A 27057-nucleotide genomic window follows, 5' to 3' on the forward strand; every position below is an offset into this window, starting at 1 on the left:
AGGGAAGGCATTTCCTCATCTGGGAGGAGTCACCTCAAATGGGAAGAGAAACCCCGTTCTGAGGAGAAGAAAAAAGACCAAACAAAAACAAAACAAAAAAAAGGGTGTGTTCCCTGGGAAGGGCTTGGCTCCATCCAGTCTAAGGATCCTCCTTACCTCAGAGGAAAAGATATTTATAGTTTGGGAGTCAATGCTGGGATGGACTCATCTGCCTTTGCCTCTCCGTGGTGCAGGGATTATCTGAAAGCAAGAGCCAGTGAAGGTGGAGGGGGGATGAACTGGCTGACAGAGTCCCTTGGGAGGCAATCCTGAAGGGCAAAGGAGTCCAGGAAGGCTGGATGTGTTTTAAGAATGAATTTTAAAGGTGTAGGAGCAGCCAAGGAAGTACACCAGCCTGGCTGAACAGGGAGCTTTGGCTGGAAAACTCTGGTCAGAAAGGAGAGTGTATGACCTGCAGAAGAAAGGGAGGTAACTCGGGAGGACTACAGGGATGTGGTGAGGTTACCCAGAGCTAAAGCTTAACTACAACTTAATCTGGCTACTGCTATAAAACAAAAAAAAAAAGTTTCTACAAATACCTCAGCAACAACAGGAGGGCTGAAGAGAATCTCCATCCTTTACTGGATGCAGAAGGAAACCAAGTGACAAAGGTACTTAATGACCTTTTAGCCTCAGTCTGTAATAGCAAGACCAGTTGTTCTCTGGGTTTCAGCCTCCTGAGCTGGAAGAGAGGAATGGGGAGCAGCATGAAGCCCCCATAATCCAAGGGGAAAGGGTCAGTGAGCTGCTATAGCACTTATACACACACAGGTCCAGGGGACTGATGGGATCCACCCGAGGTTGCTGTGGGAGCTGGAGCCACTTTCCATCATTTACCAGCAATCCTGGCTCGGCAGGGAGGTCCCAGTTGGCAAATGTGACACTCGTCTACAGGAAGGGCCAGAAGGAGGATCCATGGAACTACAGGCCTGACAGCCTGACCTCAGTGCCAGGGAAGGTCAAGGAGCAGATCATCCTAAGTGCCATCGTACAGCACATGCAGGACAACCAGGGGATCAGGCCCAGCCAGCCTGGGGTTGGGACAGGCAGGTCCTGCCTGACCCAGCTGATCTCCTGCTCACAGATGACCTGCTCGGTGGATGAGGGAAAGGCTGTGGATGCATCCACCTGGACTTCAGCAAAGCCTTTGATACTCTCTCCCATGGAATTCTCTGGCAGCCCATGGCTCATAGAGCTGCACTCTTTGCTGGGTTAAGAATTGTCTGGATGGGGAGGGTGGTGACTGGTGCCACATCCAGTTGGTGTCTGGTCTCTAGTCGTGTCTCCCAGGGATCAGTGTTAGGGCCAGCCCTGTTCAGTATCTTTTCAGATGATCTGGGCAAGGGGATCAAGTGCACCCTCAGTGAGGTCACAGATCACACTAGGTTGGGCAGGAGTGCTGATCTGCTGGAGGGGAGGAAGGTGGATCTGGACAGGCTGGATCAATGGGATGCTACTCGCCCTGGGCTGAGCAGTCCTGGCCCTGCCTTCCTGCTCCAAGGCTCTGCCCTTGTAGCTCCACCTGACAGGAGCACATGTTTGAGCTGTGCTTCCCTGGGCTCCTGCTCTGCCAGGAATGACAAGGACCACACAGCCAGCTGAAGAATGGGTGGGAGCTGTGTCACCCAACACTTTGAGCTTGTTCAGGAGGGCTGGAACGTGCTCTCTGCTGAGGCACAAACAGGACTGAAAACTTGCTGGGCTAAAACTACCACCTGCCTTCAGCCTCCTGCCTTCCCTGACCCGTTTGTGGATAACACTTTCTGAAGTTGTTTATTTTCACACGAGGCCCCAAATTTAGTGTGTGTGTATAAAACAAGCTCAGGAGTTAAAACACCAAAAGCTTCTTCCCAAAGCTGCAGCCACTTGAAAGGCTGCAGTCACTGGGCAGCTGAGTGAGGCTTTACCTTGAGCACAGGTGAGGCTCTGTAACCTGGTTTAAGTTTCATTACAGATTGAGCCAAGTTAAATTCTCTCTCTTTGGCTCCAGGCTGGAGCTGGACACAATTACAAGAGGCCACCTGCCCTGACCTGGTTGAGACATGTACCTGAGCCCTGAGGCAGCCCTGGAAAGCTCAGAGACAGACTGCTACACCTGCTGCTGCTTTTTGGATACCACCAACATCCAACCTCAGGGATAAAAAAGTGGCTCAAGCAAATGGGAAATAATTTTTTTCCTAGAGCGATTTCTATTCTGTCTCTTATGATACCTGATATTTGGACAAATGTTCAACACCTGTATACTTATAAAGAAATCCTTCAAAGTCAGAAAGGCAGCAAACACAGATACACCTGCTCAGAAGGGAGGGAGAGGAATATTCTCCAACAGGGAACTTTGACCTGTGCAACAAGAAAGACTTCAACATTGAGCAGGATCCAACTAACGTATGGTAACAGCCTTGGAAACAAAGATGTGCTCCTCTTCTTTCACATATACAACATTCCTCTCGGAAAAGCCATTTTAATTATGCAAACATTGTGAGAGAGGGGCTTTTTTCTAAGTCAAACACTGTTCAGGATGAACTTCATTCCTGCAAGGACCCTGGTCCCAGCTCCAGCTGCCCAGCAGTAAGAATGCACATCTCTTGTTAGACACAATCCTTTTTTTTGTTGTTGTTGTCCCCCCTCCCTCTTGTCCCAGGGTTGAGCTCTGGCTCACACACATCCACAGTTACAAAAAGAAAGGTTATGAAGGTTATTAAATTGGTATTAGTCACTAAGTCACCTCCCTCCTCCAAGAAGGATTCACTCTATGGAGTGACAAAAACCAAAATGCCACCTCCCATCAGCCATCGTTTCATTGGGTTTATCCCAGTTTAATGGATGATTTATCAGATTTGTGCAAGACAGTTACCTCTAACACAAAGGGAAAAAAGTAGAATCACAGCAACATATACACACAAAACAAGATACACAAAATAGAGCTAAATTTATATACAGGTTATTAGCAGCTAGACTTAACTTCATTTAGTACATGGCTTTACTTACTACAGTTTTAGGCACAGAGAAGAATTTACCAGTAGGATATTTGCTATAATGAAGGGCCACAATGAATACCTCGTTCCAAGTCCTCCCTGAGCAGAAACTGCTTTACCTAATGAAGATCTAACTCTCACTTCCCACCAGTTGAGGACACAGCCCTGCACAAAGGATGAAAGAACATGATCCAGCTAATTCAGCATAGGCAGCTTTATAATTTAGATATTAAACACCTAATTTGTTTTTTTTAAATAGGGTTACATTACAGAGTTATTGAACTGGACTGAATTTCAATGAAGTAGTGTCAGGGTTCCCCCTCCACCAGTCTGCTTAGCATGGACTCCCAGCTGTAAACAACTCCAAGAGGAGCTGGCAAGGAATGATTAGATGTGAAGATTGCTTTGTACACACTTCACATCCATAATGAAGAATTTGCTTTTTACCAGGACTGAAAAGCACAAAGGTCATGAAACATTTAAATTTACTTAGCAGGTTATTTTAATAAATTATGATTCATCATCCACATGTAGGACTCCATGCCAGCCTGCAGTGAAGCGCGTGCTTGGATGGATTTTATGTGCTCCCCTGTCTTTCTGATTTAGGGCCGGAGACTCAGAGCCCAGCAGAACAAGCATGTGCTGTGCTCACAGCATACAAGCAGCCTGTTTTGTTCCAGCAGCACGTCTCACGTTGGGTTATGCATGCCTAAGTGCTCTGCCAGCCCAGGAATGGCCACATATTTTAATTACTGATTGCTTATGTATAGTAAGCCTCTCACAGTGAGGAACACGATCACTTCCCCAGTGAAAAGGCTGAAAAGAATAACTGCATAACAGAACCAGCCAGATACCGTAACAACACGATTAAAGATTAAAGCAGTGAGCAGATAATTTAAAAAAAAAGAAAACAAACACAAAAAGAAAAAAAAAACAACTTATGAGGCAGGTTGAGAATAACACAAAGGTTTTTTCCTTCACGACAGCTTCATTTACAAGTAAAGCTCAGCAAGTTTGAAATACTTTATCACAAGAACTCCAAACTTGTTTATCACAGTTATGGCAGAGCTCCTGATCAAAGGGTGTGTCGGTTTCTGCTATAGCCACTCCCCTCCTCTTCTCCAAGGTTTATTGCTCAGCTCCTTGGGAAAAGGAGTGGGTTGCTTGAGGCTTTAGAAAGTGCAGAGAATAAGTCAGTTTTTCCCTTTAGAAAACAAGCAAACACCAAAAACTCAAACATCGAGGAATAACAACAAAAAAACTGAGAGGGTTTGGAGTTTGGCATTTGATTTTGAAGTGGCTATTCTGGATGTTTTCAGGTATACAAAAAGGGAAGGAGTTTTAACATGGAAGAGCAGGTTTCCATATTAAAAAAAAAATAAAATCATACCAACACACAAATATCTTTTGGGACCATCTTTAAAAGCATGTCTGTTGAACAAAGGCAAAATACCATCAACTTGGACCATTCAGGAATGACATGCTCTTACACACAGCCCTCCTGTAACTCCACTTAGACTGCACGAATTTTGGCTGTAACTTGTTATGGATTGGCAGGGCAGAATCAAATAAGGCTGTGAACAAAGGATTCTGACTAGAGGAAGATCACATGACAGTTTTAGAAGTAAAAGAACTTACAATTACTCAGTGTAGTACAGCTACTGTTCAAAAAGTAACAGTTCCTTCCCGGAACCCCAACATAAAAGACAAGACTTTTGACATCAGGGTCTTGCATTTGGTACAAAGTTAACTTGTTCCTATGGCTTCTCTGCTGTGAGACCATCCCTGGTACAGAACAGGTGGGGTCACAGATTGTCAGGAGACTCTTTGGCTGCCAGTGTGAAAACCGATGCACATCCTTGAGGCTTTTCTGGAGCCTTTCACTGGACACATGGGTTGCTCGAGCATGACCAAGAAGCAGGTGGCTGGGAAGAAAGGCAAGACTTCAGGGGCAGCAGCAGAGTGGTGCAGTCACCCATTCAGAGCTTGGGCTGCTCTGTCCAGGAGAAGGTCAAAGCAGAAGCCACCCTGTGCACAGTCTGGAGTGAAGCGCGCGCAGAGCGAGGGAGCAGAAGACTCCACCGCTGGGAGGGAACGAAGCCAAGCCAGATAACACAGACAACAAAAAAAAGTCATGGAAGGGTGTCACTCTGCTCAGAAATTTCAGCTTGGACATTATCTCGAGCTCCCACAGACAGACAGACAGACACGTGGGCAAGACAAACGGAGCTCTTGGTTTTGGCTTCAGAAAGAGCAGAAGGAAGAGTCGCCGCTCACTTCGCTATGTACAACAATACTGCACTGTACACTTCATTAACGAGATGCTGCCTGACACAGTCCAGCATTAATTAAATAAAATTCCTCTTAGTCACAAAGAGCAACAGCTCAGTATCTCTGTAGGAAGGAGAGCCAGACCCCACTGCTGTACATGACCAGACGTGGTGCCAGTCCCGGGATGAACACGAGTGGTCATTTCACAGTGTCTGGTATCTCCCCAGCTTGCCTGAAACAGAGAACTTTCCCTTTTTTCTTCCAATCCATCTGGTCCCAATTCTGTTGGGACTATACCAGCACCAAGCCATGCCATGACTTCCCTCCCACTGCCACAACATTCCCATCCACGTTACGCAGTCTCTTTCAGTAGTCCCAGTTTCCGAAGGGCCTCTCTCCGAGCTTCTTCTGTTGAGCCACGGCCAGAAAACTTCACCGTTATCCCTTGGGATCGAAATCCTGAAGGTCTAGGCAGCGATCCTGATCTCCTCCTCATGTCCAGGCTTACAGCAGGCTGTTTGTAATCATTACAGCTTTTCTCTGTGTTCTGCTGTGCGCTGATGACCTTGTTAGTGGCAAGAGCGACCTCTGGTTTGATTGTTACAGTTTTGCCCATAGGAAGGAAAGGGCTGGGCTCGCTTTTTAAAGCCTCATGGATGTTTTTATATCCATTGGTAACAGCATCTGCCTGTTTGGGCTGCACATCAACCCGCTGAGTGCTTGGGGCATGGTCCACTTGGTCCTGAGCTGGCTTTCCCTTAACTAGGCCGAGTTTCGTCAGGGCCTCGTATCGTGTTTGCTCGGAAGAGAGATCCCGTAAGGAAGAACTTCTGTTACGTGACAAGAAATCACTTTTGTGCAGTTTCTCCTCCAGCTCAGCTGCCAGCAAAGCTCCTCCATTGATGTTGGCCAGCACCTGGGCTCGCCGCTCCTGGACGTTCACGGCGGCTTTGGAAATCGTCTCGTTGAACTCTTTGCCACTGACATTGGTTATGTTGATGTTGCTGGGGAACCGGTGCAGTTTGGGTGCAGGGGCAGGAGGGTGCTTTGGTGCCACAAAATGATCCCCATTGGCCACCAGGGTTTTCTTCCTGTCCGAATTCCCGTCCTTGAGGGCGCTGGGGAAGCGCGCCCTGCTCTCTGCCTGCTGCTCACACATCTGCTGGGCCATGATGAGGGGAGTGGGCACAGAGCGGAGCAATTTTGGGTGCTGCACTGGAGGAGGGGGTGGAGGAGGAAGAGGAAGTGCCTCAGACACTGGTGGTGGTGGTGGTGGAGCAGGGGGATACAGGGGAAGGTCAGCAGGTACAGCTGGCTTGGGGCTCTCGGCTCTCCAGGGAGCATCCGACACTAAAACACAAAGCAGCAATGATGCCATTAAGTCTTCACACACAGCAGAATGCAAGGCTTTCTTTCAGCATCATTTCTCCCCTCCCCCAGAAACTTTCCAACTCAAACTCAGCCCACATTACCAGAAGAAACAATAACTGAACCAGCAATGGCATCTTGTAGGCGACACTATAGCTCAGGTCACCACACTTACAATGCAGTCACTGGCAGCCCTCTTTCTGCCTGTCATTCACACTCTGCACGTTGCTTCACTGGGTTTCAATGGCTGCTCTTCTGCAAGAGTTTGGCAGTTCTTATTTTTTAATCACAAGAGCCAGGAGAGGACACATTACATCCCACTGGATGTACTGGCTGATACAGTGTCTTGGTGCAAACTTATTGATAGGATCGCCTGCCTTTCAGTCCCACACAGAGTAACACTGCAAACAATCTGCCACCTTAAAACTCTTAGAGAAAGTCTTAAGAGGTCTTAGAGAAAAGCAGAGCATGAACAGGTTGGTGAATACTGTCTGCCTTGCTGCAATGACTGTGCACAACAGTGACAACTCAGTCACCAGGCAGAGGACTGAGATTACAGTCCAAAAACTTCACTATATGCATGACCTCCATGAGAGAAAAGGAAAAATGAAAAAAAAAATATTATACTAACAGCAAGAATTTCAGAAACCCCAGGGCAAATGAAAATCACAGTCCTTAGAGCTCCTGATGTGCAACAAATTCATCCTCAGGTAGTAAGGAAGGTACAGAACTGCTTTAGCTGTTTCCAATGAGAACTGGAATAGGTTAGGGATAGATCAAAGGGAAACCCACCCTTGCAAGAAATACAACTACCTGGCTCTGTATCTCTGCTAGAAGGGCCTTCATGGTCACTACTCTCAGGTGTTGACTGCACTAAGTCGATGATATCTTCAGTCTCTGAGTGACTGGACACATTTTCTTCTGTGGACCTTGGAGACTGGCAGTGGATGCCACTGTCACGTAGAGCCATCTCCTCCAAGTCATCTTCTAAGGCATCTATGGTTTCCTCAAAGAACATAAGAACATCCTGTTCCTCATGAGTTAAGTATTTCAGGCTCTCATCATCCTATGGGGGGAAAAAAGAAAAAAAAAAACAAACAGAAAGATTAATGCCTTCCCAAAGAGGCACTGAGGCACTACAATGCAAGAGGACAAAAAAATATTAAAAAACTAAAAGAGCAGCAACCAGTATTATATCCTTTAAAATACCCAATCAGTTTTGTGTCAGATTCAGGGACAAGGCTTGGGGAGCAGCACTGGGGGAGGGAAAGAGTGCACTCAGGACAGACCAACAAATGGGCTGATTCCCACTTTGATGTAGTCCAAAATGGGATTGGCTTCTAGAGGCAGAGCTGGAGCTGACAAGTGCCTTTACCACTACAAACCATGAGTTATCCAGAGTTATGTGGTAGATTACAAAGAAGTAATAGTAAGGAGGGAGAGGGTTTCTAAAGATATTACCTTTGAGTTATAGAAAGGAAAAATTAAGACTAAATATGAGGATGTGCTCCATGTGCTCCCTGGAAGTATAGTGCCTTGGGCTATTTTCTTTAGCAGGAAACGATCCTGTAGACCACAGAAGTGAGAAATAATCACCTGGATTATCCAGTCTTCATTTTCTCTGAGTCACTGCTCTTGATTAACTTGATTAACACAGTATCACTATGAGAAGCTGGGCAGCAGTGCCCTAACTCTTTTCCCTCCACCCTTGGAAACACTCACTTTTCCAGAAGCTTGGAGATGACAAAGAATGATTAAGAAAGGCACTACATTAAGACAATGGATACAGGAAAGACATTTCCCAAGAGAACTGTGTAAGTTCTGGAATGCAAGTAAGTATTGTTGAAATGTAAGTGAGGTTTTCCCTTTTCTGGATTGAATTTCCCCCCTGCCAGGCATATACTGGAAACTTTGCTGTCAGTAATTTCACAAGAAGCACCAGCAAAGCAATACAAGACTTTGTATCCTTTCTCATCTCTACTTTTCAATTCTCCAAGGACACCTGATTGCATGTGCGGGCAAGGTGAAAAGGCTACTTCTCAATGGAGGGCTGGGAGAATTTAGGTAAATACATAAAGGTGTTCAGTACAAATATCCAAGAGGAGCCATGTTCTTGCTAGGGCAGCACAACTTGCTTCAAACTCACCATGCCTGTTCAGATCATCTTACAGTAGATCAGACTAAAAAAACCTGAGTGCAGCTCTACCTGTTAACTCCCTGCACAAACAAAGCTTTTATCCTCATCCTCAGCATTAAAAATAAGAAAAACAAACCTCTGTAGGAAAGTAACGCCTGTAGATGAAGAACTATAACGTGCCGCATTGTACCAAAACTGGTACCAAAACTGCAGCAAAACTGCTACAAAAGCTAAAATTTGGATGCCCTTTGCCAATGCCTATTTAAAGGGGATGAACTTCAAAGGCTGACGTATTCTGCAGCTTGCACCCACCACATGTCAGAGCTTTCAAAGGCCAAGGAAAGTTTTACAGCTGCACTTGAAAAGCAAGAGACAGACAAGCCTTCCTTTTTTTTTTCCCCTTAATGGATGTTGCAATCTCCTTCCTTCCCCACCCAAATACTCATAGGACTGCTATGTCTAGTAGGCGAGAGAATGACAGGAAAGGAGCCCTTGTTAGGTAGGCCCGAGCTGGAGCTGAACAGGACTCCAAGAACCTTTTGTGGAGGGTGAGCTCACTGCAAGAGCCAGACTTCCACAGGCAAAGGAAAAAAGAGGGGGTTATGTTTAAGAAATTCTCAGTGGCAGCAGATCTAGAGCGTGGCACAGTACAGGAATTACTGCACCACACTGTGCATTTAAAAAAACTGCTCCCACGTGAGCTTAACTTGCTTGATCAAGAGCTGAGCAAAACAGTATGTGAAGAGAAGCAAAGACTGCCAGCAGCCCTTCCTTCCATCCCTTTCTATGCTGCAAGACTGAGCACTTTTCCATGCCAGGTAAGATTTGCAGGAGAGCTCTGCCTGACTTACCATCCCTCATGGATCTTGCTGAAATGAGCAGTGTCCCTTTAGGTGAAGGATGTGAAATGAGCAACCACCCCTTTGTGAACACATCTGTAGTAAGTGGCACACCAAGCTGTGAAAGGCCAACCCCATCTCTGTCAGCACTTCCATCTCTTCCCTTCAAGATGACCAATGGCACATTTCATCAACAAAAAAGAGACAACAGCTCAGGAGGACGGGCAGTGTTAGGTCAGGTCGCTGTGCTGAGATGCAAGGCATCCAGTCTGGCTAGAAACTCCCTCAGGCAAGGCATGTTTCAGTTTGCCAGACAAGGAAACAATCCCACTTTAGACACACAGGCACAGTGAAAAAAAACCTACTCAAGCTGGTCAAACCAAAGGAGCTCAGAGATGCAAAGCAAGCAGTGACTTGATTTACCACTGGTCTGAGAACAGAATTCCCACTTGTATTACTTGTATTATAGTGAAGCTTTCAGAGGGATGGGAGGAATTTTTTTTTTTTTAGTTAACAGGTGCCAGTTTTAATTAAGGTTACCAAGTCTATTTGCAATTAGTTCATTTTTCATATATTCCAAGTACTGGAACAGTTCATATTCTTTCCAGGCTGGTTTTCCAGGCCTCCCTTCTCCTTGATGAATCTGGGTTTTTTTAGTAGCCAAAGAAAAGTCTTTTCAGCTACTTGAGTTATTCATCTCATACTTTCCATATACTCCCTACTCTTGATACACAAACACACCTTCCATAACTAAATTTCACCTACACCTAACACTACAGACTTTAAAACTCCTGTCAAAAGACAGTCGAAATTTGAAACTTGAAAATTCTGCCTCAGCTTCAAATTAAATTAAATTAGGAGGATTAAAAAGACTGTTTGGACAGAAGAAATTTGGGATGCAAGCAACTGAAATAGCTGAGTATGCTCAGCTGGCATTAATATTTTAGCTGTCTGTGCAGCCAAACATTTCCTGCTTACACCAAATAGGAAAGAGTCTGTTATGATAACGTCTGGTATAAAAGAGAGAAAAAAAAGAAATAAGGAAGCAAGAGAAAATAAAAGAAGAATAGAATCTGTTTCACAGAAAAGATCCCTTTCCTACCTGTCCAAAACTGTAACTTAATATCAGAGGCCCACAATTTTTGACATGCATTTGGAGAAATTTCAGAACATCAAACTAGACCTAGAATCCTAAGACCAGCACAGCTTTGACAGGAACAGAATAGCACAGGAAATCCCAAGACAACTGCAGTGCTTAAAAAAAAGAAAAAAACCCCACTCTTCTGAGAACTGCTAAAGACCTTAACTTCAATTAGCAAAATAACAGAACACCAGATTCAATTGATTTATCAATCAGCTGGCAGTGCCAAAGAACAGGCACAATTCCATGGGAGAGAAATGACTGGATGCTTCTCAAAAAAAACCACCAACAAACAAACAAACAAAAAAACCCCAAAACATGAAGGGAGCAAACAATTGTAATATGCAGTAGAAAGGCTGATGTAGCACCACTTGGGCCACAGCCTGTTAATGACAAGGCAGTTCTACTTGTTAGAAAAAAGGGGTGCAAAGGACAGCCCTGTGTGCAGGAACAGTATCAGAACAGGTACAAAACCTTTAGCACAGAAGGCAAGGACCTCTGACTAGATTTACAGAAAGGGGAGACAGAATGGATTGTACTTGAGTTGGAAGCAAGTGCATTACAGAAAACACAAACTATAATACAGGATCAGACCAAAAAGTCCATTTCGCTCAGTATCCTTCAGCAGCCAGGAACACACAGCATAGGGGAGCAGGGCTGCAGGGGGAAGAGCACTGCTGTAGGTTGGATGGATATATATTTTTCTCCCCTCCATCCTTCCAGTTTCCAGCAATTCATGGCTTAAGGACTTCCCAGATGCATCTGTGTACTTAATAGCTCTTAATGAGCTTTTCTAGCACAAATTTGTCTTACTGTTTGAGCCCATGGGAATGACTGGCATTCACAGCATTCTGTGGCAGGGAGTTCCACGCTGTAATTGTGTGCTGTGTCAAAAAGCGCTTCCTCTACAACCCACCAGCTGATGATTTTGATAATACCACTTCATTTGGTGAAGAAGACTATAATACTGAATGTTGTTTTCTTCAGTTTATGAGCATAATTGTACCCGTGTGCTTCATAATAGGTAGCAAACCATATAATCAATAGGTCCTAAGTGAGGAAACAAATTATCTACCAGTATTTAAAAGACAAACTGGATGAACCAAAGTCATAAACTGACTAAATTACTTCTAACCTACTTTTTAAAAAGCAAGCTGAAGATCTGCTTAAACTCTGAAAGCATCTCTTTGATAAACAAAAGTTAGGCTGATCAGCTTGTAATTTCTTTTTCCCTTTAATTTCTATGTTAGAAAAACATTCAGAAAAATGGGGAGAAATTTCAGGCAAAAGCCACTACATAATTTTTACAAAAAGTCAAATAACTTCACACCAATTTCATTTCTCATGAGGTGGTTATTGACTTGGCTGATAGGTATAAGCACGAGATGTCATATACCCAGATTTTATGAAATGGCCCTCAAAAAATGCACTCCCAGATGAATAAAGAAGCTGTGCTGAGATGAAGTTACTGCAAGGTACCTGTGTAATCTGTGATTCTCTCAGTTTAAGTGCCATAAAGAGGGAAAAAGGTGCCGTTCAGGTATGCAGAGCCCATCCTGGGATATATTAACCAGAGTGATGACATGACAGCACATCCTCATTCAGAACACAGAGTTCAGCTTCAGCTGCTGAACTTTGGAAAGGATGCAGCCAAGCTGGACTGGGTCCAGAGCAAAGCAAGGAGTGCTGAGAGTTTAGATGCACAGGATGGCTGAAGTAATGGAGTATGTTTTATTTAAAACAGGGAAGAATGAATGGGTGGTGGGCAGAGGCAGCCCTGTGTGTAATTTAATATATAAAAAGCTGACCACCCTTTTCACAGACAACAAATCTTCCCTACATGCACTGAAGGCGAGACAAGTGGAAATTGGCTTTCACATGACAGAAACTCTAATCCAAGTATATCAGGAAAAGTAGTGGAGCACAAAGAAAACACCTTGGAAGTTCAGGAATGCCTATCAGTGTGGGTTAAAGAGCAGACTTGCCCATCTGCTGGAAAACCTTTATCTACCAGATCCAGCTTTGAAGCAGAATGATGCAGTTCCTGCATAGAGCACAAATTGCCTTCAAGATCTATATTCTCACTAGCACATTTTACAGCAAGGTCATTCCTTGCTAGGAGTCAGGCTCTTATTTTTCCAAGGCATACAGCTTCCAGGTCATACTAACATCAGTTTCAAGTGGATAAAGCATAGCATAGCTCTGTCCACACCCTGTAAGGAATGGGTTCCACCTGCCCCATTACAGCTGTATCCACACAAAACATCAAACAGTCATAAGAATTCTTCTCATTTTTTGTGTATTGTTATTTGGCAAAGTACTTGGACATGCTGAAAGGTCTCATAGTACAGCAAACCCTGTGGAGTATCAGTGTCAAGAGGGAAAAACACGTTCCTTTTATGAAAGGAATCTTTCTCGGCACTTTCCCTTGAACATACCTGAAGTGCATCTCAGCATGACAGGATTCTGCACACTCAAATTGTGAGAAAAAGGCAGCAGTGGGCTAACAGACACACAATCTGTCCTCTTCCAGAAGCCCTAAAACCACCCTGGAATCCCTGGACCCCTTCAGAGAGGCTGGGACAAAGAGATAGTAACGTGGTGCACTTAGAAAGCCAGGTCTGGTGTATTTAAATTATCTGTACTGATCCAAAAAGGATAAAGGTCATAACAACTAATTTTTAGGCTACAAGAGACATCATAACTACAAAATAATCAGGTCAGCCCTGAGTTAAACGCTGAGTGTGTGAAACAAGACACTGAACCAGCTCAGACTACTCAGAAGATACTTGTTCTTCATGTCTATGTAACCAACATTCAAAATGTCACCTGTATGATACAAGGTGTCCAGTAGTGACAAACCAGCTCCAGTGACTGGGTACCAACTTGTTAGAGCCACAGAGGAAGCTGGTCTGAAGAAATAACAAACAGAATAAGCAAAACATCTTTTTGGAATCATGGCCATCCGCCAATTTAAGCCACTTGATTAGTGACCAAGTGAAACAGTCACTTGACCAAACTGTGGAGGTCACCACTGCCCCAAAAAGAGTGGTGGTGGCACTAAATGAGGATCTGTCTAACTCAAAGGTGAAAATAAGATAAAATGAAAAACTCAGAGTGTGACCATTGAGAATAATGAGAACTCACTATCCTTCAAACCTATCACTCAGTAAGGCATGTCCAGATACAGAAAGCACTGAAGTAGCAGCACCAGATCCAAGGCACTGACACAGCTTATTATTAGTGCAGTTCCAATTAGCACAGCTCCCTTCAGGTACGACCAGCACCTCTGCCATGGTTTTCACAGGTAACACTATTGTCCTAGCATGTTATCCACACCTAGAAACTAAAGTAGTTACTCATGGCTGAGAATAGATACCCAGTCCAATTACCAGAGGGAAGCACTGAAAGAGAAGGATTGGCTCTTAAGAAGTCAATCTGTGCCTATTCAGTCAATGGAACAAGACAAATTGCTTCAAAAAAAGCCAAGACCTAGTTTTACCTCTGAATTAAGTGTCCTTAAATTGCTGCAACCGTATTTCATGGCAAGTTAATTCTTATACCACATGTCAGGGAGTGTCATTTGAGAATGGGGTTTGGAAGGCAGAATTGCCAAGAACAGAGTGTTTTTGTTTACCCTCTCCCTTGGATAGTGCAACCAATCCCATGTATTGAGAAGGTACACTTCTCTCATGCTTTTGCCAAGCAGATGTATGGAAACCACCTTTGTTAAAAAGAAACCAGAATATACATGCAAATTCATGTCCTCATGTATAACAGCCTTTATGGTTATAAACGTTGGTGTGAGATGAAAATATCAAGGCAAACATTCCTCCCGTCTAAAAACAGTGTCCATCTGCTGTGTTAGATTTGGCAGCATAAATCCATCATTTCTATGAAAATTATCCTGCAATCAAGGCAGGACATCAGCACCTTGCTTTTCATTTAAAAAAAAATAAATTTGGCTTGAAGGTCTGCAATTGCCCAAGATCAGCTGAAAGCACCATGGCCTAGGTAAAAAGCAGCTGAGAAATCCGGCAAAATTAAACTGAAGTGACAACAGGGAAGAATCACACACACAGAATTTTAAGACGTTTTCAGCACGTGGCAATTGATGTCCATGTCCTAGTCATTCTTAAACTGACAACCAGCTCCACAGCAAGCAATGCCAGCACAGACACGGGATGCACAGGATGCACAACCAGCCAAGAGTCAAACCAGCTCTGAGCAGTCAGTGTAGGCTCAGGCCAGTCCAAGTGTTTGTCCCCATTATCTCATCTCTGGGTTTGTTTGACTTCCACAGATGCAATACAAAGGTTATATTTAGTGACTAATGCAGTTTGACACTGAGAAGAGCTTGTTCTTTTATAATCAAGTAGGAAGAAACCTGCAGCAGTACAGGCTTGACATAAGAAGCACTGCTACCCCGTTCCTTTCCAAGGCCATTGCAAAAAAACAAACAAAACAAATCAAAGTCGACCCTGACCTTCTTTGCTGTGTCTCTAGGTGAACAGACCCAGGAAAGTGATAAATGAAGAGGCAGATAAGTCTGTAGTTGCTTCTGTTTCAGGGCTATGAAGGTCTGGTGTGCCTGAAAATACACCCCTTCCTTTCTCAGAATTGGTATAGTAAGAAATTATTTGCCTACACAAAGTCATCTATCCCTTTCCTCTCATTAGGCCACCAGAACTTCTGCATCTTCTGAACTTTTATAACAAAACTACAGAGGCAAGAAGTTAACACCTCTGGGAGCATGTTCCAGCAATTAGGTAGAATAGGCAGAATTTCTTTAATATTCAGTTCAACACAGACCCCTTCTCAAACTCAGAAACTGAAATTCTGCATATATGGAAGAGTTTGCACTCCCCAACCTGTTATTCCACACATGCTAACTGTCATCCTTATTGGACATGCCACCTACTGCTGCAAGAACAACCACGGAAGGGGACCTGTGGCACCAGAATTAACTTGTTGGTACAGCTCCACTTTCTTCCACTGCACAAACTCGAACAAGACAAACTAAAGGCTCCTGGAACAACTTCTGCTAACACACAGGTCTGATGGGAATTGCCTAAATCTGCAGCCAACTTTTACTCCATCTATAAATTAGTGCATTACAGAGCAGGAAGGGATTCCAATTCCAGCTGATGCATCATCATATGGGTTATCACATGGCAAGATCCAGTTGGATTAAGGGAATCTACGTCATTTTCTGACACAGCAGACCCAGGATGAGACTGTACAAACAGACTGATTTATACATAGCATTGCTATTCAATACTGATTTTGTCAAATGTCTAGCCTCATTCCTGCTTACTGCAGCTAAGAATAAACCCCATGGAAACATGATTGACTACTAGTGTGATAACCTGGGAACCTAATGTTAGAGTAATGAACAAAATTAACTTGTAATTCTGCATAAAATGAAGTTGTAATTCTTTAACAAAGTACCACTCACACTGTAATTCTCTAAGATTCAACCAGTTTTCATGTAATAAACAACATACACTAACTACCTGAGTCCAAATGGTGTACTTGGCTCTTGACCTCCCCCACCCTGACCCTTCACAAATGTTTTCTAGAGCAGATCAGAAACAGTTAAGGAACTAAATTTCATAATACTTGTTTTGTGTTTTAACCAGCAACACAAGCTGAAGAATACAGCATCATATTAACAGAGCTGTATTTTCAGTAGAAACAACCAAAAGGGAACAGCTTTAGAGTTACCTCCAGCTGCCAAAAAGCTCACAAAGTAGCACAAAACCACTGAGCATTTCTGAGGTACATAGATAAACAGAGGTGCCAACTTATTTTCTCCACTTACTCTTCTACACAGAAAACCACTACATTAAAAGGCAGCTGGCAGGGAGGGCAAAGAGGTGGAAAGCCTAAATCCACATTTAAGGCAAGACAGAGATTTAGATTTGCATTTAGGGAAGGCGTGTTTACCAGAGTGCTCTTTCCTCAATTAAAAATGGGTGCCTTTCAAATGGTTGGATGATAAAAAAAAAAATCTGGAAGGAACCATACTTGCTTTCTAGGCTTAGCCTGTCACAGTACAAAGCCTACTGTTGAGTTCAGTGCCTGATTCACCCTGCTAATTGGGAAAAATGCAGAAGTGCATCCTACTCCCTCAGTTACTCACACACGATTTAAATGGCCACACACTCATACTCACTGATGTGAAGACAGCTTTGTTTGTGGTGATGCATTTGTTACTCATCTAATTAAGGTGGAATAAGCTGAGACCTTTATTCACGAGTGTCAACAAAGAGCTTAAGCAAAAAACAGTGTGTAGAACCAACACTATGCTTAAGTTCCTTTACAAGCTACTTAAGAAAGCAAGGGCAGAGTTGTGCACCAAACTGTGCCCCAGTGAGGGTGATTGCACCGAGCAGCCCAGTGTAATGCCTGCTCCTTACCACCATTCCCGGCTCTCAGGGAGGAAGGGCTGGAGAGGAGCACTCTCCAAGCTCTCAGAGACAATCAGACCAGAATAACAAGCTCTTTTAACAAAGTACAGAAGTAATTTCTGGCCTTTGAGTTAAACAACCAAGACCACAAGCAACCACTCAGGACTAGAAACGGGAAAAATCACTCTTGATAAAACAAAAACTCTGATGTGAATAGAGCTTCTAATGTAATCTGTATCACTAAGCACAGGGCTCATTAAACACTTACCAAGGCAAGATTTCTGCACCTGGCTTGGCTGCCACGATGCTCCACACTGCCAGCCCTCTCCATGCTCCCATGTGCGTGCTCTGGAGAGATTTGGGATGCCATTTCAGGAGAATCCGAGAGGAGATTTCTAGGCATCACACTTCCTTGGCTTCTCAGTCCCGATGTAGCACAGAAAGCCGTCAGCGTGTTACGTGGGGCTGGTGGCTTTGTTCATGTCTGGAAACAGAGAACAATGTGGTACCTTTAAATCTGCTTGTTAAAATACTCGAAAAGGAACAGAAGATAAGTGGTAAAGAAAGATCCCACACAAGTTAATAAAGGGCATATCTTTAATGCTCTGGAGCACATCTACCACTTACGGGCATCTTTTTAAAAAATAGTTTTATTCAAAAGGGTGACTTTGAAAAATCCATAGAAAGGAAAAAAGGATAGAAAGAAAGGTTCTGTACCCCATCTTGTGTGCTTCCAAACCAGATGTATATAGGTAGCTACAAGCACAGACCCTGCATACATCTTTCTATAGATTCAGTTTGTGTTTTCCAGTCTGACACATCATTAACAGTAATAAAATCCCATTGGCTGAGATATCAACTGGCCCAGCTCAAGTAGCTTTATTAGCTTTTACACAAGAATTCTACTTATTGGATCACACAAGGGAAACAGAACCCAGTTCATTTCCTAAGACTGCTGCAGATAACTCACATGTTACTGAAGCAGCTCTATGCCACCTACCTCTGGTGAAAGATCCATGAGCAGAACTTGGTGCCACTTTTGCACCAATGCGTTACAAATTGCATTTTAAAGCTTAAAGAGCTTTTGTTTCACTCAGCCATAAAGAAACAGTACTTGTACATTTGGAAGACACTTACTGGAACAGACAAATGCACCAGCACTCACTGGAGCAAAAGCCCCCAGTTTTTTAAGCTATCCCAGGGCCCAGTTCTGTAATACCGCTCTGAATTGTTGTCATCTCCCAAAACACTCTGGTAGAACTTTTTCCTCTACTCTCAAGGACACAAAGACAAAAGTCATCTCAGTGCACTAACAGCATGAAGAGGGGGTAGGCAAAAAGTAGAACCCAGCTCATTTCTCGCTCCAATACATTAAGACATCCTTTGCAACAAGAAATGGCCTTGTTTTTTAGCAGTCCATCTTTTCCCCCGCCCTGCCTGTGACCCGTGAACAGCAGTGACACGTTCCTCAAAACAGTTGGTACCACGTTATCCGCAGCCAGCTGGGAACTGGATACCATTACCCTGACACTGCACAATGAAATGAGATGGTCCTGCTTCCCAAGTGCTTCTCCCTTTATTATGGTTCGAGAGGCGACATGAGAAGCAGAGTCAAGCCTGCATTTCCAATTCAATCGGATTACTTCTCCTGGCTCCCCACCGCTGTGGGCTGAGGGCTGGGAAACCAGAGCCTTCTGGTAAGCTGATTAGTGTTTCATAGCAGTGAGATAACATCTGCCAATACCGAGCAACAATTCCATCCCGCTGATCACCTCCTCCCAGGAGAGGGCTATGACATTACCAGAGGTGCGTCGCCTACGCCGCAGCACCAACGTGTGTCCTGTGGGAAAGCTCCCACACAGTGTAGCTGGGCTGCAGTCCAGAGAGTCTTGGAAGCACATCCACAATCCAGAGCGCTGGATTGCCACAACAAAAGTATCGGGTGGCCTTTCTTGTGAACATTAGGTCTAATGATCAAGAGTTAGCCGTGCTTTTACACAAAAGGAACATTCTTCCTTCCCTCTATTAATAACTTCAGCTATAAATAGATACAAAGCACCCTCATGATGGGCTTTAAGTGATGACACAGAGGTAGAAACATGCTTGTGGTCTTGGTTTTCAGACCTGCAGGACAGACAGACAAAGGAGCACTGAGGCAGCTACTGCACCTCTGGCTGCTGCATACCCAGGCAGAAGGATAAATGGAAAAAGAGCAGCCCAAGCCTAGAACACATTCTGCAACAGCAGCTCCATCTACAACAAACCCTGTGGTGCTGAACAGCCACACGCAAACACACCCACACAAGAAAATACGTCATTTTTAGAAGCCAACATTATCAGTGAAAATCTTGACCCTTCTGAAATCCTACACAAACACACAAAAATGTAATTTTTAGAAGGGAAGACTATCAGAAGAAATCTAGACACCTCTGAAATTCACAGAAAACTCCCACTGACTTCAGATTTCATCCTATGACTTTCAAGGTGATGTTCAGATGGCAAAGGAGTGAGTACTCCTACTAACATCCACCATAAGGCAAACGTTATTTATTTCTCATCAGCACTTTTAAGCTGCAGCACCCATTTTTATCCAATTGTCCCCCATATAAACTGAACATACCATGTTTGTTCAGTCCCTCAGTGATTTGTTATAGACTACTAGATTTCTAGATTTATACCCAAAACTGTGAACATTTTATAAGACCACATTATGAGAGGTCATAGCTGCAGATTACAATAGATATCGTAGAGAAGATCCACATTTAAAGACTAATCACATGAAGATATTAATCCAAGTTACTAAGAAACCAGTCAACAGGCCCAAACTTTGAGGGAGAAGTATTTAGGAGTATTGTTCTTTTTCCAACAGCAAGACCTTGTATAATCAGGACCGAGTTTCATGCTGGGCTATCTGCATCCAGGACAGCAGGAACACCCACGTTCAGTAGTAATAAACTTTAAAGCCACAAGTTCTAAATAACAACAAATAAAGCAACCTCCCATTACTCCTCCTGGAGCTCCAGCTCAGATGTTTCATGAAGCTCCTGAACAATTACTAAAGGCAGGGAGAGCGACTGGTCCAAAGAGCTGCCCACACAAGAGCCAGTATCAGGAATTATGGCACCAGTCCTGCTTTTGTGTTGGAAGCTGTGGCTTCTTTGGGGGTTTTACTCATTTCAGAAGAGCTTGGGAGCAGTGCAATAGCCCATGAGCCTGCAGAAAGGGTGTGGGGGAAGATCTTTTTTCCTTTTTATCTCTCACGTCATCTTCAACACTTCAAGGGTACATGCCATTAAGATCATAACCCATTCGTATACATTAATTCTTCTCCTCTTTCCCGTTTTTTTTTGTGCTTTGAGAAACTCCTACACCTTTGTACAGTGTCTAGCACAGCTAGAGCTGACGTGAGGCTGACTGGCACTGCTGCAATGCATACAGCATTTGCTTTACAGACAAATTCCCCTCCTAACTATGCCTAACACTGAAGTCCCTTCACCCTTTTTATGTCCCCTGTTATTATGTGAACGAATTTAAATATTTAAGATAGAAACAGTCAAGAATCTAATGAGTTTCCAGACCCCCCTGCCTGTTTCAGTAGGATTGCCAAGGTAACAAGAAAGGGTTCAAAACTAAGGTAACTGTGCTGAGAGAGAGCAGGAACAGCAGGATGACAGGCAGTTGTTCCTCCTGACCTTCGGAGATGCATTAAATATGAAAGTTGGTCGCAATGGGATTTGTTGTTCAGTCATTGTAGTGGGGATTTTTTTAGCTTGGTTTAAGAGATGTGTGCCTGTACTGCTAGGGATTAATAATAAAAAAATACCAGACCATGACACAGGAGTGCAGAAGTGTGACAGGAACAATGCTATTTGGAGAGATGATCCCAAATATTAAACCAAAAAGACATCTTAGGGCAGATGTGATTTTATCAGCCAAAGTAATCACTTCTTGCTTACACTGGAGGTAGCCTTCATGAGATATTTAAAACAATAAAAGTCACATATCATGCATGTTTATCAGAGGGTAGCAGGAGGAAATTGAAAGATTCTGAAGTTACCACTGAATTTCACCTCCAAAGATTTAATTTTGCTTTGACACAGGCACATAATTCAAACAGAATGTATTAAGTTGCCATCAAAGATAAGGTGAGGTCTGTCCTTCCAAAAAGGATATTTTTATAGTTTTGCTGACTAAGATTACTCCTTTGCTGAAGCTCACTGTTAGCATTTACAAGGGACTGTTTCTATAGTAGCAGGAGATTGAAAAAAATTGTTTATTAACTATCTTGTTTGAAGATGAGCTTCATAGGCAAAGAGATCAATCCCACAAAAGTGCAAGACATTTAGATGCTAAAAAAATCAACTGCTACATAAGCCAAGAGCCAGCAGAGAGCATCATGCCATTAACTGCAAAATAGATTTAAGGTGAGTTGACAAAATTTACAAAATTATCATACATTTTTAAAAGGGCACAAGGCTAGTCTGTCCCCTTCACCATACACACAATTTCTAGAACACTCTTTGCACGAAATGTTTCTCAAGATAGATTTCTAAGCCTCAACCGTACTCTGAGCATCACATACACCTTGCCTGTTCTTAAGCAGCTGTTCCTCACTGATACAACTGAAACAGAGGAACTGGCCAGTGAACTTCAAGGTTGGTTTGATCTGTCAGCTGTAAGCAGACACAGCAATGCCACACTCGGCTCTGTGCACACTGTCACTCATCTTGCACTCTGTGGTGGTGGTGGAGTTTGGAGAGTTAAGCATCTGGAAAAAACATCTGGAAATACTCTGTGGTCATCTGATGTGTTAACATGGGATGTTTATAGAACTGATGGTACAGGGCCAGACTAGAGACCTGTATCTCTATCAGCCTCTGACAGTTGGCAGCAGAGCACGTAAAACAAGGCAAAGGAGAGCAGGAATTCATTCAGATTCCTGCGTGTTGTGGTCAGGAGACCACAGGGCTTCCCAAAACAGGCCAGGTATTTGTGTCTAATAACCTCATGAATTTTTCCTTGTATTAAGTGCTCCTGCAACATACCTTTGAACCTGCTGTACAAGACCAGGGCTAAACAAAACCAGCTGGTCCACGACATGTCTTCACTGAGCCACTGCTGTTCCAAACTCCTCAAAACTAACTGATGGTTAGTTATGGTTATGGTGGACACATTTCCTCCTTCAGAGCTATCAGCAACTGAATTCTTCCTACCTTCTTCAGTATATGAAATACAGAGTAAATCCTTGAGCTGTAGAGGTGACCCATGTCCTACTCTTGTGATATATAATATTTAAGCTTTCTAGTAGAAGAATAGACTAAGCAACAGTACTGCCTACAAAGGCCAAACCTCGTAAACTCCAGGAGCACAAAGGATGGCCAAAGAGGTTTTGCTGAGCGCATTAAACCCAGAATCAGACAGTAAATTTGTTCCTATAGAAAGAGTCAAAACAACACTTAAGTAACAATTAACATCACTTGATGTTTAGGAACCAGGGTTGTCCAACATGGTTAAATTCTGACTTTTCTTCTCCATATCATAAGTGTGGAAGCTTATGATAATATGCTATTTTACTATGATTCACATTTTATCTCCTCATGAAAAATCCTATCTGCCCGAAACAGTCACGGCCATTTAACATCCAGTAACCAGGAAATGTTCCTGCCCTTGTTTAGAGAGAGAATGCCATCACAGTATGGTCAGACAAACAGAAATGCTGACCATTAATAAAAAAAAGAAAAAAAAAATACACACACAGAGACTATGACAGTATGGTCCTCTAAATGAAAGCCAGGCTAACAGCATTTTTATAGATACTTCCTTAGACATCAATGCTGATTGATATTTTCAGAATAGGTGACAAGTAAGATGGAAAAATGTTTAGCCAAGTATGAACTCAAGGTGCTCTCATGGCAGCCCATGACAAGACATGCAACTACTTCCAAAGGAATTAGTGATAACAACCACATAAGACTCCCAGAATTCAATACATGCAACACTGATATTTTGTTTTAAACTTTCTGGTTTCTGTGGTGCGCTTGTGACAATTCAAACTTTCTTCTTCAGGCTGGAGAGCTACAAAATCCGTTAGTTTTAAAGCTAAAAACAAAGATTCTCTCAGTCCTCTAAATCTGGAAGCTGGAGCCTCAAGAAACACACTGAATGTCATTCATAAAACTTGCGCTAGAATTTGTGAGAGCTGCCAACAGTGAAATAATTAATCCTGTGTACACAGGTTTTTAAAAGAACTAGATGGGCAAGGCACCAATTCAGTAAAACTTAAATCTGTCTGACTTCACCGGGACATTTCATCACACGCTTAAATGGTTCGGAGAATTGGATCTCAAATTAGATGTAGCAACCACTTAAAAAGAAAGGAAACAATCACAAACCAACATTTTCATCGCCCAAGTAATAATTCAATTACTTCACTGAATTCTCCAAATCATGCTTTGCTCAGAAACAATGCCTAAGGTCACACCTTTGACCACCTTAATCCAAGCCTCAAGATACCAGAAAAAGAGGATTCCATACCATGCTGCATTCTTAACTGGTCTTTCTAGATTTTCAAGAACAGCTTTTTTACTTTTTTTGAAACCCTATATTTTAGAAACTTTGTTACCTGCTGAAGACAACCAAGTCAGCACAAGAGCCTAGATTGTCAGTACCTCATCCTTCTCTCTGCAGCGTTTGGGAAACGCTGCTTCTTTTAAAGCAGATAGTGGAATACCAATGCAGGATTTGATGATGCTAAGAGTGCTGGTCCACCCTCAAGACAATTTATCTGGGGAAAAAAGCAACTGTGAAGCATGTTTTCACATGTCTTTGCCTTTTCCCTTGTAAGTAAACTCTGCTCTCAGTTTACTACATCCACAACAGCTTCACTGAATCCTGTTGCCCAAAGCAAAGGCCAGTGGCAAAGGTTCATATACAACACTGTGGATTAAACCACCAAAGATCCCTGAAGTGCTCACATTTCCCACACCAACAGAATCCCTTCCTGCCCCAAGCAAAAATAAAACTCCAGCCAGTGACAAGTAGTTACCTTTCCTCAGATTAAGGTCTGACCCAAGGACAACCATCAGGCTCTCACTGGTCCTCTCCAGCTGAGATTTGATGACCAGTAGCTGCTCAGTGGGAGAACTGCGTGTGATACCCAGAGCTGTCTAGTCCAGTATCATGTGGGGTTTTAAACACATCCAGGTGATGGCTGAGCTCTCCTCTGACTTCAAATGCCCTTATGCAAATTTCAACAAGGAAAGAGTCCCATTCTTTTAAAGTTACTCCTTTCAAATCTCCCCTGTTAACATCAGGGCGGTGCTATCTGTGACAGCCAACACTTTAGAAACATCGAGTGAACATAAACAATTTCAGGCAGAGACGCCTCTGTAATTAGCCAACTTCTGTCTTGCTACAGGTGCAGCATCGCTGGGGTTTAGGGTTTCATTATGTAACTACTGCTACAGTCATAGCAATGGTGAGCCAAATCCTGTTTTACAGAGCATTTAAGACAGCAAGATAATTTTCAGCCCCAGTATGGCTGTGTCACTGTCACAGCTGGATTTTAGGCTGCTTATGTTTCTTTTTGTGACTGCTGTGCTGGTATAAGAAGGAAGGCAGACGTCATCTGAAGCACAAAGCAGAGGTGTTTACTTTAAAAATCAACTAATTTATGGACATTTCATTCCTATGTAAGTACATAAAGGTCTGCCTGCCCAAAATAAACAGAGCTGAAAACAGCACTGGTAAAACAGAGCAGTAAAGTCTTGCCCTGGACTTTACTTGGTACAGGTTTAATCAGTGCACACCCAATTGAAAAGGATATATTTAAGCAGTTAGTTATACTGGAAATTAAAATTACTTGCTTTTATTTTTTAATTAAAAAAAAAACAGAGGAGGGAGGACTTGGTAACAGTAACAGCCTGTCTAGCTGGCTTTGAAAGCCACATTCATATGCTCATTTATTTTCATGCTCCAGTATTTTAGAAGGTCAGTCAGCCTGAGACTTGTCAACTGCTCAGGAGTTAAGTTGTTCCAGTTACTATATCCAACCAGCAACCCCTCTGCCAACATTCTTGGTTAATATTTCTCTTGGAGGCATGCAGAAAAAAAGCAGCTATGACTAGCAGAGGACAGGAGTTTTACTACTGACAAAACAGAGACACAATATAGAATCTCCCTGTTCCTTTCCAATGCCAGGCATTACTTGCACTTCTAGTCATAAAACTTCATTTTACTCATTCACTTTCCATAGTAAATCCTTGATAAGAAAGACACTGCTGGAAAATCTATTCCATTTCTGAGAAATAATTAATATCTTCACTTTCCCCCCCTTTTACTGTTTAAACACCAGCTCCCCCCTTATACAACAGTAATTACTGCAAAGGAAGGAGAAAAACCACAATCATTATTCTTTAAAGTAGTACCTGTACAAGGAAGTCCATCTGCAATGCTGCATTAGTCAAGGATCTGTGGCAAAGTCTTAAAATAATACCTTTTTATTAGCCTAAGCCAGAAATTGCAAAAGCTTTTAAAGCTAAGACTTAAGCTTAAGGGTTTGGAAAAAAGTCTTTTCCTTCTATGCCTTTCATAAAAGGAAGGGGAAAGGAAATAGCTGTTACATATCTGATACTTGTTACGGTTTAAAGTACTTGCAAAATCTTTGGAAAGATAAGACAGCCCCCCCCAATCTCTTTCCCGTTTCATCTGCATGCTTGTTACCGCAGGAATCATCTCCTGCTACACCCATGCACAGGACCAAGCACAACAGAGCGCCACTTCCAGCAACCTCCTCTCGCTGCCACACTAAAACAAAAACTATTCAGGAAACATGCCCTTGAGATCCTGGATTACTGAAAATCCCGGGAGTGTTTTTAAGGCTGTGTTTTCTCTTTGCACATACTAAACCTCGCCCGAACCACCTAAGATTAAGATCTTAAGGAGCACCAGCCATCTCATGCTTACCACCTCCAGACGGAAAAAGCACCTGACGGGGGAAGGGAGGGGGGAAAAAAGTATTTTGAACTAGAATCTGCTACTGTTTACACCGACAGCTTTTCCAATGGTAACGTGGAATTGCAGAGAGTCAGAAAGCCAAGAGGAGGCACAAGGCAGGTGCTTCCCATCACCCTCGGTCCGTCAGGTACACCACACATCCAAAGTTTAACAGCGAACGGCTACAAAACCTTTACTTAAACATATTTTCTTTAAGCTGCCAATTAGCACAAGCAAATTGTTTTTAAGTTATCACGGGGAAGAACAAGAAACCCGTGGCGGGGGGTAGAGGGGGGGGAATTCTTAACAACTCAGCGGTGGGAAACCAAGCCTCGCACAGAGCAGGGCAGCAGTTCGCTGAACCAAAACTAACCCGAGCCCAAAGCTGCTCTCCGGGGCTGTCCCCGGTGCCTTTCCCCGCTCCCTTGGTCTCTGTCCCCGGTCCCGCCCAGAGCCCGCACGGAGCAGCGCACGGAGCACCCGCCGCCCCGAACGCCGCTGCTCCGGGAACAGGAGGGAAGGATAATTAAAAATCCATTAGTGAGTAATAAGAGCAAAGCCGGACCATTCCCCCGTCGCGGGCTGACAGGGGCGCAGAGCTCCGCGGCCTCCCCCCGAGGGGACACCGAGCCGGGGGCAGGCGGAGCGGGGCGAGATCGCCAGCGGATCCCAGTCCCGAGGGGAGACAAGCGCGGGAGCCGGGGACGGGAGGGAGGGAGGGAAGATCCGCTGAGCCGGGGGCTCCGGCGGGGCGAGGGGAGCTCCCTGAGGGGGGGCGGCACTCACCGGCGGCGAGGCCCGCGCCGCTCCCGGCGAAGGGCGGGCAGGTGCCGGGGCTCGGCCGAGCAGCCGCCCCGCTCTCCTGCGCACTGCGCCGGCC

The 27057-nt window shown here is 43.8% G+C and overlaps 1 protein-coding gene across 3 annotated transcripts; it reads right to left on the minus strand.

The window, feature by feature from the left end:
• Positions 1-2830: 2830 nt before the first annotated feature.
• Positions 2831-27057, minus strand: PROSER2 (proline and serine rich 2). 3 transcript variants are annotated; one of them, XM_027679556.1, is made up of 4 exons: positions 26964-27057; positions 17452-17667; positions 7464-7719; positions 5638-6635 (listed from the first exon to the last, which is right to left on the minus strand). In XM_027679556.1, exons 2-4 carry the CDS (start codon positions 17584-17586, stop codon positions 5638-5640), a joined length of 1389 nt encoding a protein of 462 aa, XP_027535357.1. In that variant the 5' UTR covers positions 17587-17667; positions 26964-27057. The 3 variants fall into 3 exon arrangements, with proteins under 3 accessions (XP_027535358.1, XP_027535357.1, XP_027535359.1); XM_027679557.1 differs by lacking the exon at positions 26964-27057 and having other exon boundaries at positions 2831-6635; positions 17452-17586; XM_027679558.1 differs by lacking the exon at positions 26964-27057 and having other exon boundaries at positions 7467-7719; positions 17452-17661.

The sequence above is a fragment of the Neopelma chrysocephalum genome, unplaced genomic scaffold (genome assembly GCF_003984885.1).
Source record: "Neopelma chrysocephalum unplaced genomic scaffold, ASM398488v2 Primary Assembly neopelma1_45, whole genome shotgun sequence".
NCBI classification, from domain to species: Eukaryota; Metazoa; Chordata; class Aves; order Passeriformes; family Pipridae; genus Neopelma; species Neopelma chrysocephalum.

What these genes read in the sequence shown, in the direction of transcription:
- PROSER2 (XM_027679557.1), bottom strand. Translation starts at nt 17,586, where the DNA reads ATGCCTAGAAATCTCCTCTCGGATTCTCCTGAAATGGCATCCCAAATC. An exon ending in GGTGCAGAAATCTTGCCTTG is followed by an intron (nt 7,720 to 17,451) that starts GTAAGTGTTTAA and finishes TTCCCCCCATAG; the next exon opens with GATGATGAGAGCCTGAAATA. An exon ending in CAGAGATACAGAGCCAGGTA is followed by an intron (nt 6,636 to 7,463) that starts GTTGTATTTCTT and finishes TTTGTGTTTTAG; the next exon opens with TGTCGGATGCTCCCTGGAGA.